Here is a 14,762-nt window from a genome sequence, read left to right as displayed (position 1 = left end):
ATGTATAATTGATCATTTGTAAAACAATTATTGTTCCATTTAGTTAATTCATTTATTTCACACTTGTTATCTTGTTAAATAGTTCAGGCTGTTAAATTGTCTTTGGTAGTTAATTTTACTAAAAGTTGCTCAGTTATCTTTGTTTACATTTAAAAAATATAATATCGCTCGTTCACACTTGCCCTCGAAATTTAATTTTATTTGAATATTTAGTCATATCTGGTTCTTTAAAAATTTCTGTTTAGTGTTTAGTAATGGCCGGTGTGTTGTTTGAAGATATCTTTGACGTTAAAGACGTTAACCCGGAAGGGAAGAAATTCGAGAGAGGTGAGTAAAGTTTGTTTGGCACTAATTCTCTTCTCTATTAATTTATTTTTTATTAAAATTAATATTAATTTTCAAAATATGCTAACTCCAATTAATAAGATAAAAAATGTCAATCTCAATAAGCTGTAGGCAGGCAAGACACAGCTACAATATGCAATTATTTCTTTTTTTATTAAAAGAAAATTACTTTTGGGGTTTTATTAAAATTACTATTACATGTTCATTTTTTTTAATTTAATTTACTTAATTTTTAATTAATTTTCAAAATTTGTTTACAGTGTCCAGATTAAAATGTGAAAGTGAATCTTTCAAGATGGATCTCATTCTGGATGTCAACACACAAATCTATCCCATCGAACTAGGTAGATATTTAACATTATATTATAATTAATTAATTAAATTAAATTTATATTAAAGTTGGCTAACCTAGAAGATAGATTTCCTTATTTTACATGCCTTAGCTTAGTTTTATCTATATTTATTTTATTTTTTCTAATAATTATTGCTAAACATTTTAAGAAACAATTCATTAATTTATTCATGAAAAAAATAACTCTAATTAGTTTTTCGCTATTTATTAATTTAGGAGACAAGTTCAGAATGGTGATAGCGACAAGTATGAGAGAAGATGGTGTGCCTGATGATGGAGAATATGACCCAAAGGAAGGCTCTGGCACTAGAGCAGACAGCTTCGAGTACGTCATGTATGGGAAGGTCTATAGGATTGATGGGGACGACATGTCTGGCGAACAAGGAAGTCGACTGTTAGATTGTTTTTTCTTATAGATTTTACTTTTTTTATATTTTGTTGGGGTTGTTATTTTTGTTCGCGTTTTTATTTATTACTTTCTGGTGTTTTTGCCTTTAGTTTTTTTTTATAATTTTTTTTCTAATTGAAATCAAAAAAGAAATCTAAATTAGAAAAAATAATCTTCAACTGCCTGACCTCATACAATTTAAAATAGCCCAAAATTATTAAATTTTTCATTCTATACAGGGCAGCCTATGTTTCATTTGGTGGTTTGCTGATGAGGTTACAAGGTGATGCTAGCAATCTCCATGACTTTGAGATGGATTCAAATGTCTATTTATTTATGAAAAAATTAGCTTTTTGATTTTTTTTTAGTTATTGTTAGTCATTAATTTTATTTATTTATTATTATAATAAAGTTATTACTCTTATTATTATTCAATTATTATTTTTCTCATTGCTTTTAAAACTGTGTACATACCTTTAATATAGCTGGACATTGTTCTTAATGTTAATATAGAAATATTTCTGAGGCGAACTTGTTTTAAAGATTTTAATGATTAAAAGTGTCAAATACATAATTTGAATGTTGGAATAATATTTGTAAGAATTGCATAGATTCTTTGAAAACAGCGCTATATGTCATGTATGAAAAAACTTTACAAATAACAAAACCAATAGAGCCACATGTTATAAAATATTCAGTTAATTTTCAAACATTTAAATGAAAATTTGAAAAAATAAAAAAACAAGTTGTCGTGCAAACGTGATTTAGATAAATGTAAAACGTTTATGGTTTCTTTTGAGTTTAAAAAAGCATGATTGATATAAACTAAATTTGATCACAACAAGATTTCATGAGTGATCGTCATCAGTGTTTCCATATCAGTGTTTCAGAACGTTTTGTGATTGGATTGGTGACTTTTTACAGTCACTATAGGCACTCGTTCTTCAATATCCTTGCAATTTTGAGATGCTGGGAGCGCGCGTGGCTCTTCTGGGCATGCACTTCTCCTTGTCAATGAAGATGCTGTTCTTCTTGATCATCAGATCCTTCTCCAGTGCAATGCGTTGATCTTGCAGGAGTTTCAAGTAGTTCTCCGTCTCCTCCAGTTTTCTGTACAGTTCGTCGTTAGATGTGCTCAACTCTTTCACCTCTTCGATTAGTCTGAAAATTTAGGAGTTGAAAATCTTTTGGTTAAAATGGTAAAAATTGACTTTTGGTTACCTTGGTAAAAATTGACTTTTAGTGAAAATAGTTTTTATGATCGAAACGCAGTTATGCTAAGAAAAAAAAAACGAACACAAGTAGCCAGGAAGCGTAGATACATACGCTCACAAATGCGTGCTTATCGTGTTTTTACTCGTTAAAAGTCATCTAGTCGAAAATAATGTATATTTTCTATAAACAACCCAACAACGACAACTCAACTTCCATGTTTGGAATCGCTGTTATACATTCTGTTGTGTGTTGTGGAATAAATTTTCGTTAATATAATCACCCTACGAACCCGAATTGAGCTGGGTCTCTGCAAAGTTCAACCCTTGGTCTAAACTCCCTATTGTGCAGTCTGGTCTGTGCCACCTTCATGGGTTCCTCTATGTCCTTCAGCATGCCCTTCAAACCTGATATCGTCTTCTCGGCGTCATCTATCGAGTCACACACCTTCAGAGGTGTGTTTATTTCAATTCTTTCATTTTGTGTATCTCGCATTTTATGTATTCATTAATATAGATTATTATGCAAGCAACACTGCACAAACGATACTAAGATTAAAATGTAACTGGAACAATTTGAAATTCCGAAAATGTTTTTAAATAGTTTCAAGACAGTCTCAACGGACCACCTTGTTGATTTCATCTTCAAGCTGGTTCTTGCACCCCTCCAATTGGGCAACTCTCCTCCTGAAGCTATCATCAGTGACGCCACACTGACGTTTCACATCGGACGATACGTCATGAATGATGCTGTCAATCAATTTCCTGATGGGGTTGCATTTTGGTAAATAAAGAATATTGATATCAACTGAATGAAATTCAGTCTTTCGCCTATTATCAACATTGAGCAAACTAACGAGCAATATAATTTAATATAAACTTTGAAGAAAATTGAAAAAGTTGAATCTAGTTACTCTGTAATGAACAGAGGGTTGTTAGCTAAATAAAAACAAAACGACATACAAGAAGCAGAACAAACCGCAGTTGAATGGACGCCAGTCTTTCCTGTTCTGCTCTCTCAATGTTGTCGTGCGTGAACTGAGCCCAAGATTCTGGAGTTGACTGTCTGTCATCATTTTCGGAGTTAGGATGTATTAAACGACGCACACACCACACACACACACACACACACACACACCACACACACAACACACACACACACTGCAAATGACAGACGAGGATCTATCTTTATGTGCATTCGAACCAGGTCACTGCACCTTAAAAACTTTTGAGACTGTACAAAATAAGCAGACACACAACAACAGACGAGTTGCACATCTCAGTGCGTAACAAAAAAAAAGAAGAAATTAATAAACGCCATGAAATGTTTTTTTTCATATTCAGTTTTCACGAAATGGCAAATATTAATCTGAATAGAATGCATTCACTGGAAGTTTCATCAGGTCTCATACACTGGAGGATTCCTAGAACGCGCGTTACGTTAAATAAGTCTGCCAATGTTATCATTTTTTCCATTATTTCTTTGCGTTTCAGTGAATATTTTTTTTGCTATGCATTTTTCTTTTGAAAATCAATAGAAGCCGCGACACAATGAAATGAACGAACGCTGTTACATTAACAAAAGCAATAGAAAATGCGTAGTCACAAAAAAATCACTCCATGCATCAACAATAACAACACCACCACCCCCCCCCTCCACCACCACCACAACAACAACAGCAACAACAACATTTGTGGTAGTAGTAACAACAATAACAGTAACATTAACAGCAACAGCCACAAGACAACAGTAATAAAAATAACAACAGCAAACAGTGAAGTTAGTAGTCAATAAAACAAAAACATAAAAAGCCTAATGCTTTCAGTAATGCGTCATCATTACGTCATCATCGTCACCGTCATATAGTCAGTTAATATCGGCATTTTTATCATTATATTCATTACAATGATGATTATTGTCATCATGAAATAGTATAATTGCTATCGGTGTTATTATCTGAATTCACATCATCATTGTCATTAAAAAAAAGGTATATACAATTTAAAAACAAAAACGTATACAGTAACAAGAGAAAAACAAAACAAACAAACAAACAAAAACAATCAACAACAGCAACAATAACAGTAATAATAATAAAAACATTTATATGTTTCTCAGAATGTGAATTATTAATGCAAGTGCTTTTTATTACTCTTCATAATACCATTCCATTAATTTTCTATTGATGTCTGTGTGAAAAACGTATCACAACTTGGGTAACGACAAAAAAAAAAAACAGAAAAAAACACTTCGAAATTCGTAGTTCCGAAATTCAGATATAAAAATTATGATGGATGGATTGACGCAATTCAAATTCACGAAAACAAATAAACATATACTGATACACATCAGCAAACACACACACACACACATTCACAAACGCACGTACACACAAACGCACACACACAGACAAGTACACATACACACGTACACACATACACACTAACACACATGCGTACTCACATTTCTTGAAGTCTTGCGGTTCCGTGATAGTACTGTTTGCTGGTATGCTCGCTCCTCAGCCTGGCACAGAACTCATCCAACTCCTTTGATTCCTTTTTGTCACTCCAATCGAATTCCAAATTCTGCTTCTGGTCTCTGTTACGTCTGATTGATTGATAATGGTGGAAATGTTTGTGACGATTTTTTTTTCGTTCGTGGCTATCAAGTTGGCCACAACATTGGTGGTAATGTTGTCGTTGGCGATGATCTGAGTTATATATGATGGCGTTTGATGATAACGTTGGTGATGATGTTAATGATAACGTTGGTGATGATGTTGGTAGGTGATATTGTTAATTATAACGTTAATGATGTTGTTTTTTAATGATGATTAGTGTTATATATCTATCCTTGGATTAGTACATTTAATTATTTCCAAACAAAAGAACAAAAAACAAATGAGAAAACCAAAAAAATAATTGAGCAAACAAAAAACAAACAAACAAACAGAGCAAACAATCTGTCCACTAATTCTTTGATACAATAACAATCACATTTACGTAAGCATGATACAAAACCGACTTCAATTGTATCTCAACTTCTTGTGTTGTTCTCCTCAACAGCTCTTCAGCCCCACTTATCGTTTCTATCTCCTAGATTATAATTTATTGTAATTAGAATGAAAACTATTAGAGTGATAATAATAATAATGATAACCTTTAGCAGAGCCAATTCAACATCATCCTGAACCAAATCAATACCTTGTCTCTTCTGTCTGCAGTTCAAATTATCAAGTGCAATGTGGTGGGGTATCTAGAAACATCATTTAATCATTCATTTTCTCAAAAAGAACAGCAACAACTAAAAGATTATTATGATTCAATTCCTAATTAATAAAAGTAAAATTTCTAAAAACCCTCACCTCCAATGCTCTCAGTGCAGCTTCCACTCTATTCTTCTGGGAGAAGAGTAACTCGGTTTCTTCAGTCATATCCTTAATGATGCTGTGCAATTCCCTCTTCCACCCATCGATGTCTCGAACTCGATCGACCAGTCTCTTGGTGTTCATGGCCTGCATCTGGCTTGTTTTGTCTTTTGTTTCTTTTACGATTGCATTGATGTCAGTCTGTAATTGTCCTAACTCATTTCGGCCGGCAAATGATTGGTAGAATCTTATGTGTGCATGTGTGTGAAATTTAAGGAAATTTTTAAGAAATTTAGTGAAATCATACATATTTTTTGGACTTTTCAGACTAGGTTTAGACTTTTTTTTAGAGTTTGCTATGAAAATTATATGCAGCCTACTCAGTATAAGTATAGACTATGACTATTTATACTAGACTACAGACTATAGACATAGACTCTATTCGAATCTATAAATATAGATTATAGAACATTATTGTTTGTTTGTCACTAATTATTATATCTATCTATTCTCATTGATTATAGACTATCTAAATCTATTTATAAATAAAGTGAATAGACCAGAAACTGGATTTTCCAGAATCTTGTTATAATACAAAAATGCCCCCACCCCCACTAGCCATCCACCTGGCATAATTTCCTTCCTGCCATTCCATGGGATTGAACTTGGCACTTCTGTACCCAACCGTCGGCATGCCCATGTCGTTCCCCATGTTGCCACCGTTATTCTTTAAAATCGTTTTTATATTTGCCATTTCTATTATTTATTAATTAATCAAGTTATTTATTTGTAATTTTTCATTAAATTGTAGTAATTCACGGTAAAATAAGTATAAAAATGATCGGTACAGAAAGTTGTTTACATTTCGTTGCTATGGTTTTTATTGTTTAATCGTGTAGCACTACACTAGAGATTTTTTTACCATATTGCGTACATTGCACGTGAGAGACATGCAACCAAATCTGTAATCTGTTGTTTTATCTGTTAACAACCTTTGAAACAAAGTTTCTATAATTAAATAAACCTTTTTTTATTATTTAGTTTTAAAGTAATGAACATCAGATACAATGCACAATTAATATACGAAAAAGCAAATGATTGACGTCGAAATAATGACAATCATGTGTATTTTTGAAGACATTCTTCTCACTTATTACAGCAATAAATCTGATTTTTTCAGAATAAATAAGTAAAACTTGAAGCAATGCTTTTTCCCAGAGATTAATATTTTTAATGTGAAATATTCAAATAAAAGCTAATCCAAACCCGTGACGCCTTGCATATTATTTTTAGAAAATTTTTATTTCAACTAATCCATGATCTTTTTCTTCTTTTCTCAGATCTCCATACTCATTGGGTTTCTAAGAAAATGTAAATCTTTGAATTAAAAATCAAAATAACGAGAACAAACTGACAAACTACAGACGGTATGCGCATACTAAAGCACACAGCGACGACAACTACGAAGATGATCATAATAAAATATTCCATAATAAATTGATAATAAAATAATAAATAATACGAGGCAAACGTACGGAGCAAGACAGAGAAAAATAGATAAAAAAAATAAAAGAACAGACGAGCTAAGTGAACCAGATGAAAAAGAGATGATATGCAATGCCATGAATTGAAACGATGCAAGGGCTTGATTTCGTGAGTAAGTGAATGAGATGGATGCTGTCTGCATGCCTGCGTGTTGGTAACATTTTTCAAATCAGACAAAATTAAACACATCACTGAGATTATTCTCCATTTCACTTCCCTCCTATGTGTTTATTTATTCAGTTTTCATCGCCATTTTGCTACAGTTAATAAAAAAACAGCCCATAAAAACCTATATATATATATATATATATATATATATATATATATATATATATATAATAAAACCACAGATTTGTAGAAAGTCTATAAAAATCAGTTTCGGGAAAATGAATAAAAAGAAAAAGAAAACAAAGTAGTAAATGAATAAATTAATAATGTGCATTCAGCGTGTATAAATGCTCAATACAAAGCGCTATAAAATGATCAACATATGCTAACAATTCTAAGAAAGAAGTTCTTCTGATAATGTTCAGAATGGAAGGAGGCCATTAAAATTTAACGACGAACATTCCCGCCATTTCTATTTATCGCACGTACGCCACACGTGCACAAACACAGATGTTTATTGTTTGTTTGTACAGCTTTGTTTGCATACATACATACTTACAAACATACATACATACAAACATACATACATAATACGTCTATACATACATCTAAACATACGTACATCAATCTATCCATCCATACATTCATACATACATACAAACATACATACATACATACATACATACATACATACATACATACATCCATATATACATCCACAAATACATACATATATACACACAAGCATACATATAATTTGCACACACACACACACACACACACACACACACACACATTGTTGCTTATTTGTCAGCATATACATATATACACACAAACAGTCGTAGGATAATTCGCACATACGCTCGCACACAATGCGATATCAAGTTTGATACCCGGAATCCAGTGGTGGATCTAGAGTTGTAGGGGCCATTTTTTGGATACACTAGAACAAATTAGGTAATTTTCCTGGTTTCTCTTGTCATATTTCAAAAATTTACACAATTATAAAATGTTAGTTTCCCCGTCGAAGTTGTCTAGATTCGCTGTGTTTGTGTATGCGTGCGTGTGTGTATGTGTGTGCATGTGTATGTATGATTGTGTATGTTTGTGTTTATACAAGTGTTTATGTGTAGTTTCTTAAATTAAAAATCATAAACATGAAAAAAAATCTACAATACAAAGGAATGTTCAAAGTATTTCAATGCCATTGTTAAAAATACTAAATTATCCAACTGAAACAATATTAAACAGCACATTGAAACATCGTTAAAAATTAAAATAATGATGATTAATTATCATTATACAAAATGAAACAACACATAGAAACCATTTAGTGTATATATATATATATAGATACGTGCGTGTAAAATCTGCGTACGTTAAGTTTGAAGAAACGCATACCAAATAAATTTTGATCGGTTCAAGCTGCTTTTATATGTGGTTATATGCAATAATATGTAAAAAATGTTATTAATTAATATTCATTTAGAGATCAGGCAGTTTAACGTCATTATAATTTTTAATGTTTTAATTTTATTTTTTAATATTTTTTATTATATTTTGGTGATTAATTTCTATAATTATTTCTTGTTCTTTTCTTATTTGTTGTTCTATCATAACTTTAAATCATCTTATCATTTTGAATTATATTTCTTTAAATTAATTATCGATATTATCTTTCATCATATTTTTCTTCATCATTATCGTCGCTAACAATTTATTACCATCCCGTTACCACTATGCTGAAAAAAAGTTATCGTCATCATCATCATAACCACCATCATGAAAACCATCATCGTCATCATGACATCATCATCGTAGTCGTCGTCATCACCATCATAGTTTTCATCATTTACGGGTAATCGAATTTTCTCAGTAAAATCAATATTGGCAATCACTGCTTTTTAAAGTACATACATACATACATACATACATACATACATACAAACATACACACATACATACGTACATGCATGCATGCATACATACGTACATGCATGCATGCATACATACATACATACATACATACATACATACATACATACATACATACATACATACATACATACATACATACATACATACATACATACATACATACATACATACATTCATAAATACATGCATGCATGCATACATACACACACATATAGATTATAACAGCAATTATTATCGTTATTGTTGTTATTATTTTGGCATAATTATCGTTGTGTGTTACGTGCAAATGAATTAATTTAAAAATTTTGAAAAAAAACAAAACATACAAACAAATATACGAACAAATACCGAAACATAAATACATACCTACAAACAGGCACGACAAAACAAACACGCATACAAACAAACAATCATACAAACGTGAAAAACAAACATAAACAGAAAACAAAACATTAAAATTTTTTTATATAAAAAATAAACCCTTAAGAAATTCACAAAAATGCATGCATGTTTACAAAGAAGGTTATAACATAAATTAATGCAATTATTGCGATCCAAATATTGTAATATTGTAATTGAACGTAAAGTAATTTGTAATTTATTGTAATATTGTAATCTTCGGTAATAACGTCGTAATGTGTTGTGATTGTAACCAAAATTGTGATTGTAAAGTATACGTATGTAACATGTAGTTGTAACATTTTTATGATGCAATGTAATGAAATGTGATGTGATGTAGTTGTAACATTTTTATGATGTAATGTAATGAAATGTGATGTTGTAGTTAACCATTGTGATTAAGATGTGATTATATAGTGTAATGGTCATTGCAAGCACTAACCAGTAGTCTAGTTTAGTGAAACTGATGTTAATAATTTTAATAATGATGAAGAGGATGATGAAGATGATGAAGAGGGTGATGAAGAAGAAGAAGATGATGATGACGATGATGATGACGAGGATGATGATGAAGATGAAGATGACGAAGAAGATAAAAATGATAAAAAAAAGATGATGATGATGATGATGATGAAGAAGAAGATGAAGAAGATGATGATTCTTTACTTAATAGGTTCGACTAATTCAATTTACATGTGAGATAAAACATGGAGTGCATGCCATAGATATATTGTGTACTGTTGTATATGTAGTTGACGTCTCGATGTTGTTGTTGTTGTATGCGGTATTGTGTGTTGTTGTCGTTGTATTTTTGTTGCGTATTGTGGTATGTGGTATTGTGTGTTGTTGTTTTGTATTTTTTTTTGTATTTTTTTGATTGCACGAGAGTAACTTGTTAAAAACTAAATGCAAGAATTATTTTTATTTTTGAAATTTAATGTGCATGATAATATGTGTGTGTGTGTGTGTGTGTATGTATGTGTGTGTGAGAGAGAGAGAGAAAGAGAGAGAGAGAGTGTGTGTGTGTGTGTGTGTGTGTGTGTGTGTGTGTTTGTTAGCCACATGCAGCGGATTCACGCTGTTCGGTTCATTGTTCATACCAGCATTTTGTCCTGGCGGTTTCTTCTGTAAAAATAAGGTTATTTTTTTTTAAAGTTTAACTTTCCTGGTGTGATATTAATTTTTTTTCTATTTGAGTTAGTTTGATTTGTGTTGCAATTGTTGTGGAAATGACTTTGAATTTTTATAGGTTCGCTTATGCTTTGTAAGTTGCGTTGTCTGGGTGTGTTGTAAGACAACAACGCGTGCTCCCAACTATACACTCGTGTTATGTTCTTTCACATTATTAAGGACGAATAATTTTATTTATTTGTTGTTAGTTTTGTTGTCAAAAACGGAAAAACATTTTTAATTTTTTTTTACAAATTGTGGAAGAATATTCCGTGAATGAAGCTGATGATGACTGCAATGGAGATCCTATTTGTTTATTGTAATATTTTTGTACCGGTTCATTCATGGGAAAATGAAATAGATACTAATAAAAGATAAGATACTAAAGAGATATCAGATACTAATGAGGGATAAGATACTTATGAGATATCAGATACTAATGAGAGATAAGATACCAAAGAGATATCAGATACTAACGAGATATTAGATACTAAATATAAATGTCAAAAATAGATACTAAAAGGATGTTAGATATAGAGTATTTAGTATTTTTACTGTTAGCCTTATTGTTTTCGTTGTTTGGTATTTATTATTATTGTTTTTTCTGTTATTTTTCTCTTGAAAAATTTATGAAGTAAAACTCACGATACCTTTGAGGAATAAGTGCTAAATGCTAACTAGACAGTGCCAAGAATCACACACATATACACACACACACGCACACGCACTTACAATATGTGTTAGTATGTTTGCCTCTGTGTGTGTCTCTGTTTATATGTGCGTGTATGTTTTCCTATCTGTTCGTGTGAACATTTATGCATATGCTAATATGTATCTATGTAGATGTATGTATATGGGTGTTTGTATGTATGTATGTGTGTGTGTGTGTGTGTGTGTGTCTGTGTGTGTCTGTGACTGTGTGTGTATGAGTGCGTTTGTGCGTGTTAATGTACTTATTATTAGCATTCTGAATGTCGAATGTGAAATCAATTAAAATTGCAAATTAATTATTCGTTAAGACGTAAACCAACAAACCAGCTAATTAACAACAGTAAAGAATTAACAAAGAAGAAAAAACAAAAAACTCATGAACAACAAACACATACACACTCACACATATGCGTTTATATATATATATATATATATATATATATATATATATATATATATATATAAACAGGCATACATGCACATACAAAAACATACAGATGTACACACACACACACGTACACTTGAACACACACATACACAAACACACGTACAGGCACAGACTCAGCCGCGAATCGTTGTTGACAAATGCAGTCCAAAGAAAAAGTAATTAGCTCTTTCTCAGAAATGGCTCACAGACAACCGCAGGATACATAAATGTTTGTTCACGTGCCTTACTCTCCCTCTTTCTTTTTTTTCCTCTCTCTTTCCCTTTTCTTCTTTTTTTCTCTTCTTTTCTTTCATTCTCTCTTTTTTAAACTCATTCTGTTTTTCTTTCTCTTGTTTTATTTTATTCTTTTTTAACTCCGTTTTTGTCAGTTGTCTCTCTCTCTCTTCTCACCTATTTTCTTCTTCTCTTTCTTTTCTACCGGATCTATCTCACGTTTTTCATCTCTGTTTGACATTATATGCGCTTACATACCTGCATTCACGTATGCGTGCATCCATGCGTTTATTTAGTTTAAATCTTTTAATCATTACTTTTGCTTTTGAAGTGGCCGGTTTGTTTGCTTTGTTTGTATTTGTTTATTTGTTTGTATTTGTTTATCACACTAACACACATACACACTCACATTTACACACACACACACACACAAACAAACAAACACATACACACATTGATGTATATATATATATATATATATATATATATATATACAACCGCCATATATTAATAAGTCAGTTGCATTTCGTTAATTGTATTATTTGTTGTTTGAATATATACTGGCTTCATAATTATCACGCAATGTATGCTTGGATATGTGTGTGTACGTTTTGGTTTGTTTGTGTACGAGTACGCATGTTTGTGTGTTATTTGGATTAACGTGTTGCAACATTTTTATGATTAATTTATCATCTGCTGAAGATAAGTCTCACGTTGACTTATTATTTTTGGACTGTTGATACGCAAACACATCTACACGTACATTTTTACACGTACACTCAAGAACACAACACGCGTTATAACGCATTCCATTTGTAAATGCATGCGAGGAAAGCTTTAATTACCATCATTTATTGGTATTACATATGCACATACTGGTACACAGACACGTAACTTTTTCTCATATGCAAACAGTAGCTTATATGCATCTAATTATATTCATAGAAACGTACCTATGTATAAATACAGATATATAAATAAACAAACATGCGGACACAAAAACATTTAAACCCATACAATCACACACACACACACACACACACACACACACACACACATACACAAAACATAATTACATACAAACATGTCCACAAACACATATGGACACATGCAAACACACATGGACACAAACACACAAAACCGCATATATTGATGCACATAAATAAACACGCACACACAAATACACGCACACAAACACATACAAACACATACAAGCACACATACATAACAGTACCCCAAGAAATCACATCTTTTTTAACCTCACACACTAAATCTTCTTATTTTTCACCAAAAAAACATCCATCCATTACTTGCCGGTATGACGTCATAATCCTCCTCAACCTAATGGCATGGTGATTGATGTCACGTGTGAGTGAGTGAGTGAGTGAGAGAGTGAGTGAGTGAGTGAATGAGTGAGTGAGAGAGTGAGTGAGTGAGCGAGTGAGTGAGTGAGTGAGTGAGTGAGTTAGTGAGTGAGAGAATGAGTGAGTGAGTGGGTGAGGAAATACAAGAAACAGAAGAAATACAAAATACAAACAATCATGTCGGTACTGGCAGTGTATTATGAGATAGTTGACGCCTTTTAAGAAAACAATCTGTGAACTACTTACTTTTCAAATGAATGTTCATTAATATCTACGTCATCATCATCGCCACCATCATCGTCGTCGTCATCATCATCATCATTCTTATCATCTTCATCATCATCATCATCGTCGTCATCATCATCATCATCTGTGCAGTCTTGAAAACGGAGAAGACGAATAAGAAAAATTGATCGAACATTTCTTAGAAATAAAAAAATAATTTTCGCTGAAGAGGCGAGGCGTGCTTTTTTTTCACTTTTGTCCAAAAATAAATAAAAATAAAATAAATTGAAAAAAATATCATTCCGACTGCAGCTTCAACAAAAAACGCCTCATTGAAAAACGAAACTAAAAACTCTTTTGTTATCTTTTCAGGAAGCTGGCAAAAAACGAAACGCAAAAAATTTTGTTCTAAACAGTGCAAAATCGCTTGCTGCAATTTTTACCCTAAATGCTTTTGTGTGGTTTTCAGTTGATTTTTGTGTGGTTGCTGCTGCTGTTGCTATTGTAAAAACAAAAAAATACTAAATAATTACAGAAATAGTACTACAGAAAAATAAACCATACGAGTCGTAAGTAAGAATTGAAATCAACAAAAAAAAAATTTGTTCGAAGTTGTTTTGCATGTTATTGCTTCCTGTAAAGGAATGATTTTTCAAGAAGAAAGCAAAGTAAACACGTTATTGCACTTTCCCAGAAATCTCCGTCGTTCTTTACCATTTAGAAATATTCATCTTGGTTCAGAGCACACAGACACAAGGCACGATCACACAGACACACATACACACACACATACACACATGAAAATACACGCACGTACATGCATACACACGTATAAATACACATAAACACATTTACACATCCACTGGTTCGTATGTTCACTTGGAAAAAGGAGCAACACACATAATTTCAAGTACGCTAATGTTTGTACGACATTTATATTCAAGTGTGTGTGTGTGTTTGTGTGTGTATGTGTGTGT

At 32.0% G+C, this 14,762-nt stretch overlaps 2 protein-coding genes across 2 annotated transcripts; one reads left to right on the top strand and one right to left on the bottom strand.

Moving 5' to 3' along the window:
- Positions 1-254: 254 nt before the first annotated feature.
- On the top strand, positions 255-1,442 carry HELRODRAFT_165578 (hypothetical protein; the record flags this gene model as incomplete). Its single annotated transcript, XM_009032122.1, has 4 exons — positions 255-327; positions 606-689; positions 914-1,091; positions 1,325-1,442. The coding sequence occupies 4 exons, from the start codon at positions 255-257 to the stop codon at positions 1,440-1,442; spliced, it is 453 nt and encodes a 150-aa protein (XP_009030370.1).
- Positions 1,443-2,029: 587 nt separating this feature from the next.
- On the bottom strand, positions 2,030-6,364 carry HELRODRAFT_70422 (hypothetical protein; the record flags this gene model as incomplete). The annotated part of the gene is made up of 9 exons (XM_009031885.1): positions 2,030-2,246; positions 2,590-2,744; positions 2,923-3,061; positions 3,276-3,362; positions 4,761-4,904; positions 5,322-5,392; positions 5,457-5,552; positions 5,662-5,911; positions 6,291-6,364. 9 exons carry the CDS (start codon positions 6,362-6,364, stop codon positions 2,030-2,032), a joined length of 1,233 nt encoding a protein of 410 aa, XP_009030133.1.
- Between the last annotated feature and the right edge of the window lie 8,398 nt (positions 6,365-14,762).

This window comes from Helobdella robusta, assembly GCF_000326865.2.
Source record: "Helobdella robusta unplaced genomic scaffold HELROscaffold_8, whole genome shotgun sequence".
Classification (NCBI taxonomy): Eukaryota; Metazoa; Annelida; class Clitellata; order Rhynchobdellida; family Glossiphoniidae; genus Helobdella; species Helobdella robusta.
Note: the sequence above shows the minus strand (reverse complement) of the source record. Positions and strands in the feature narration are given on the sequence as shown.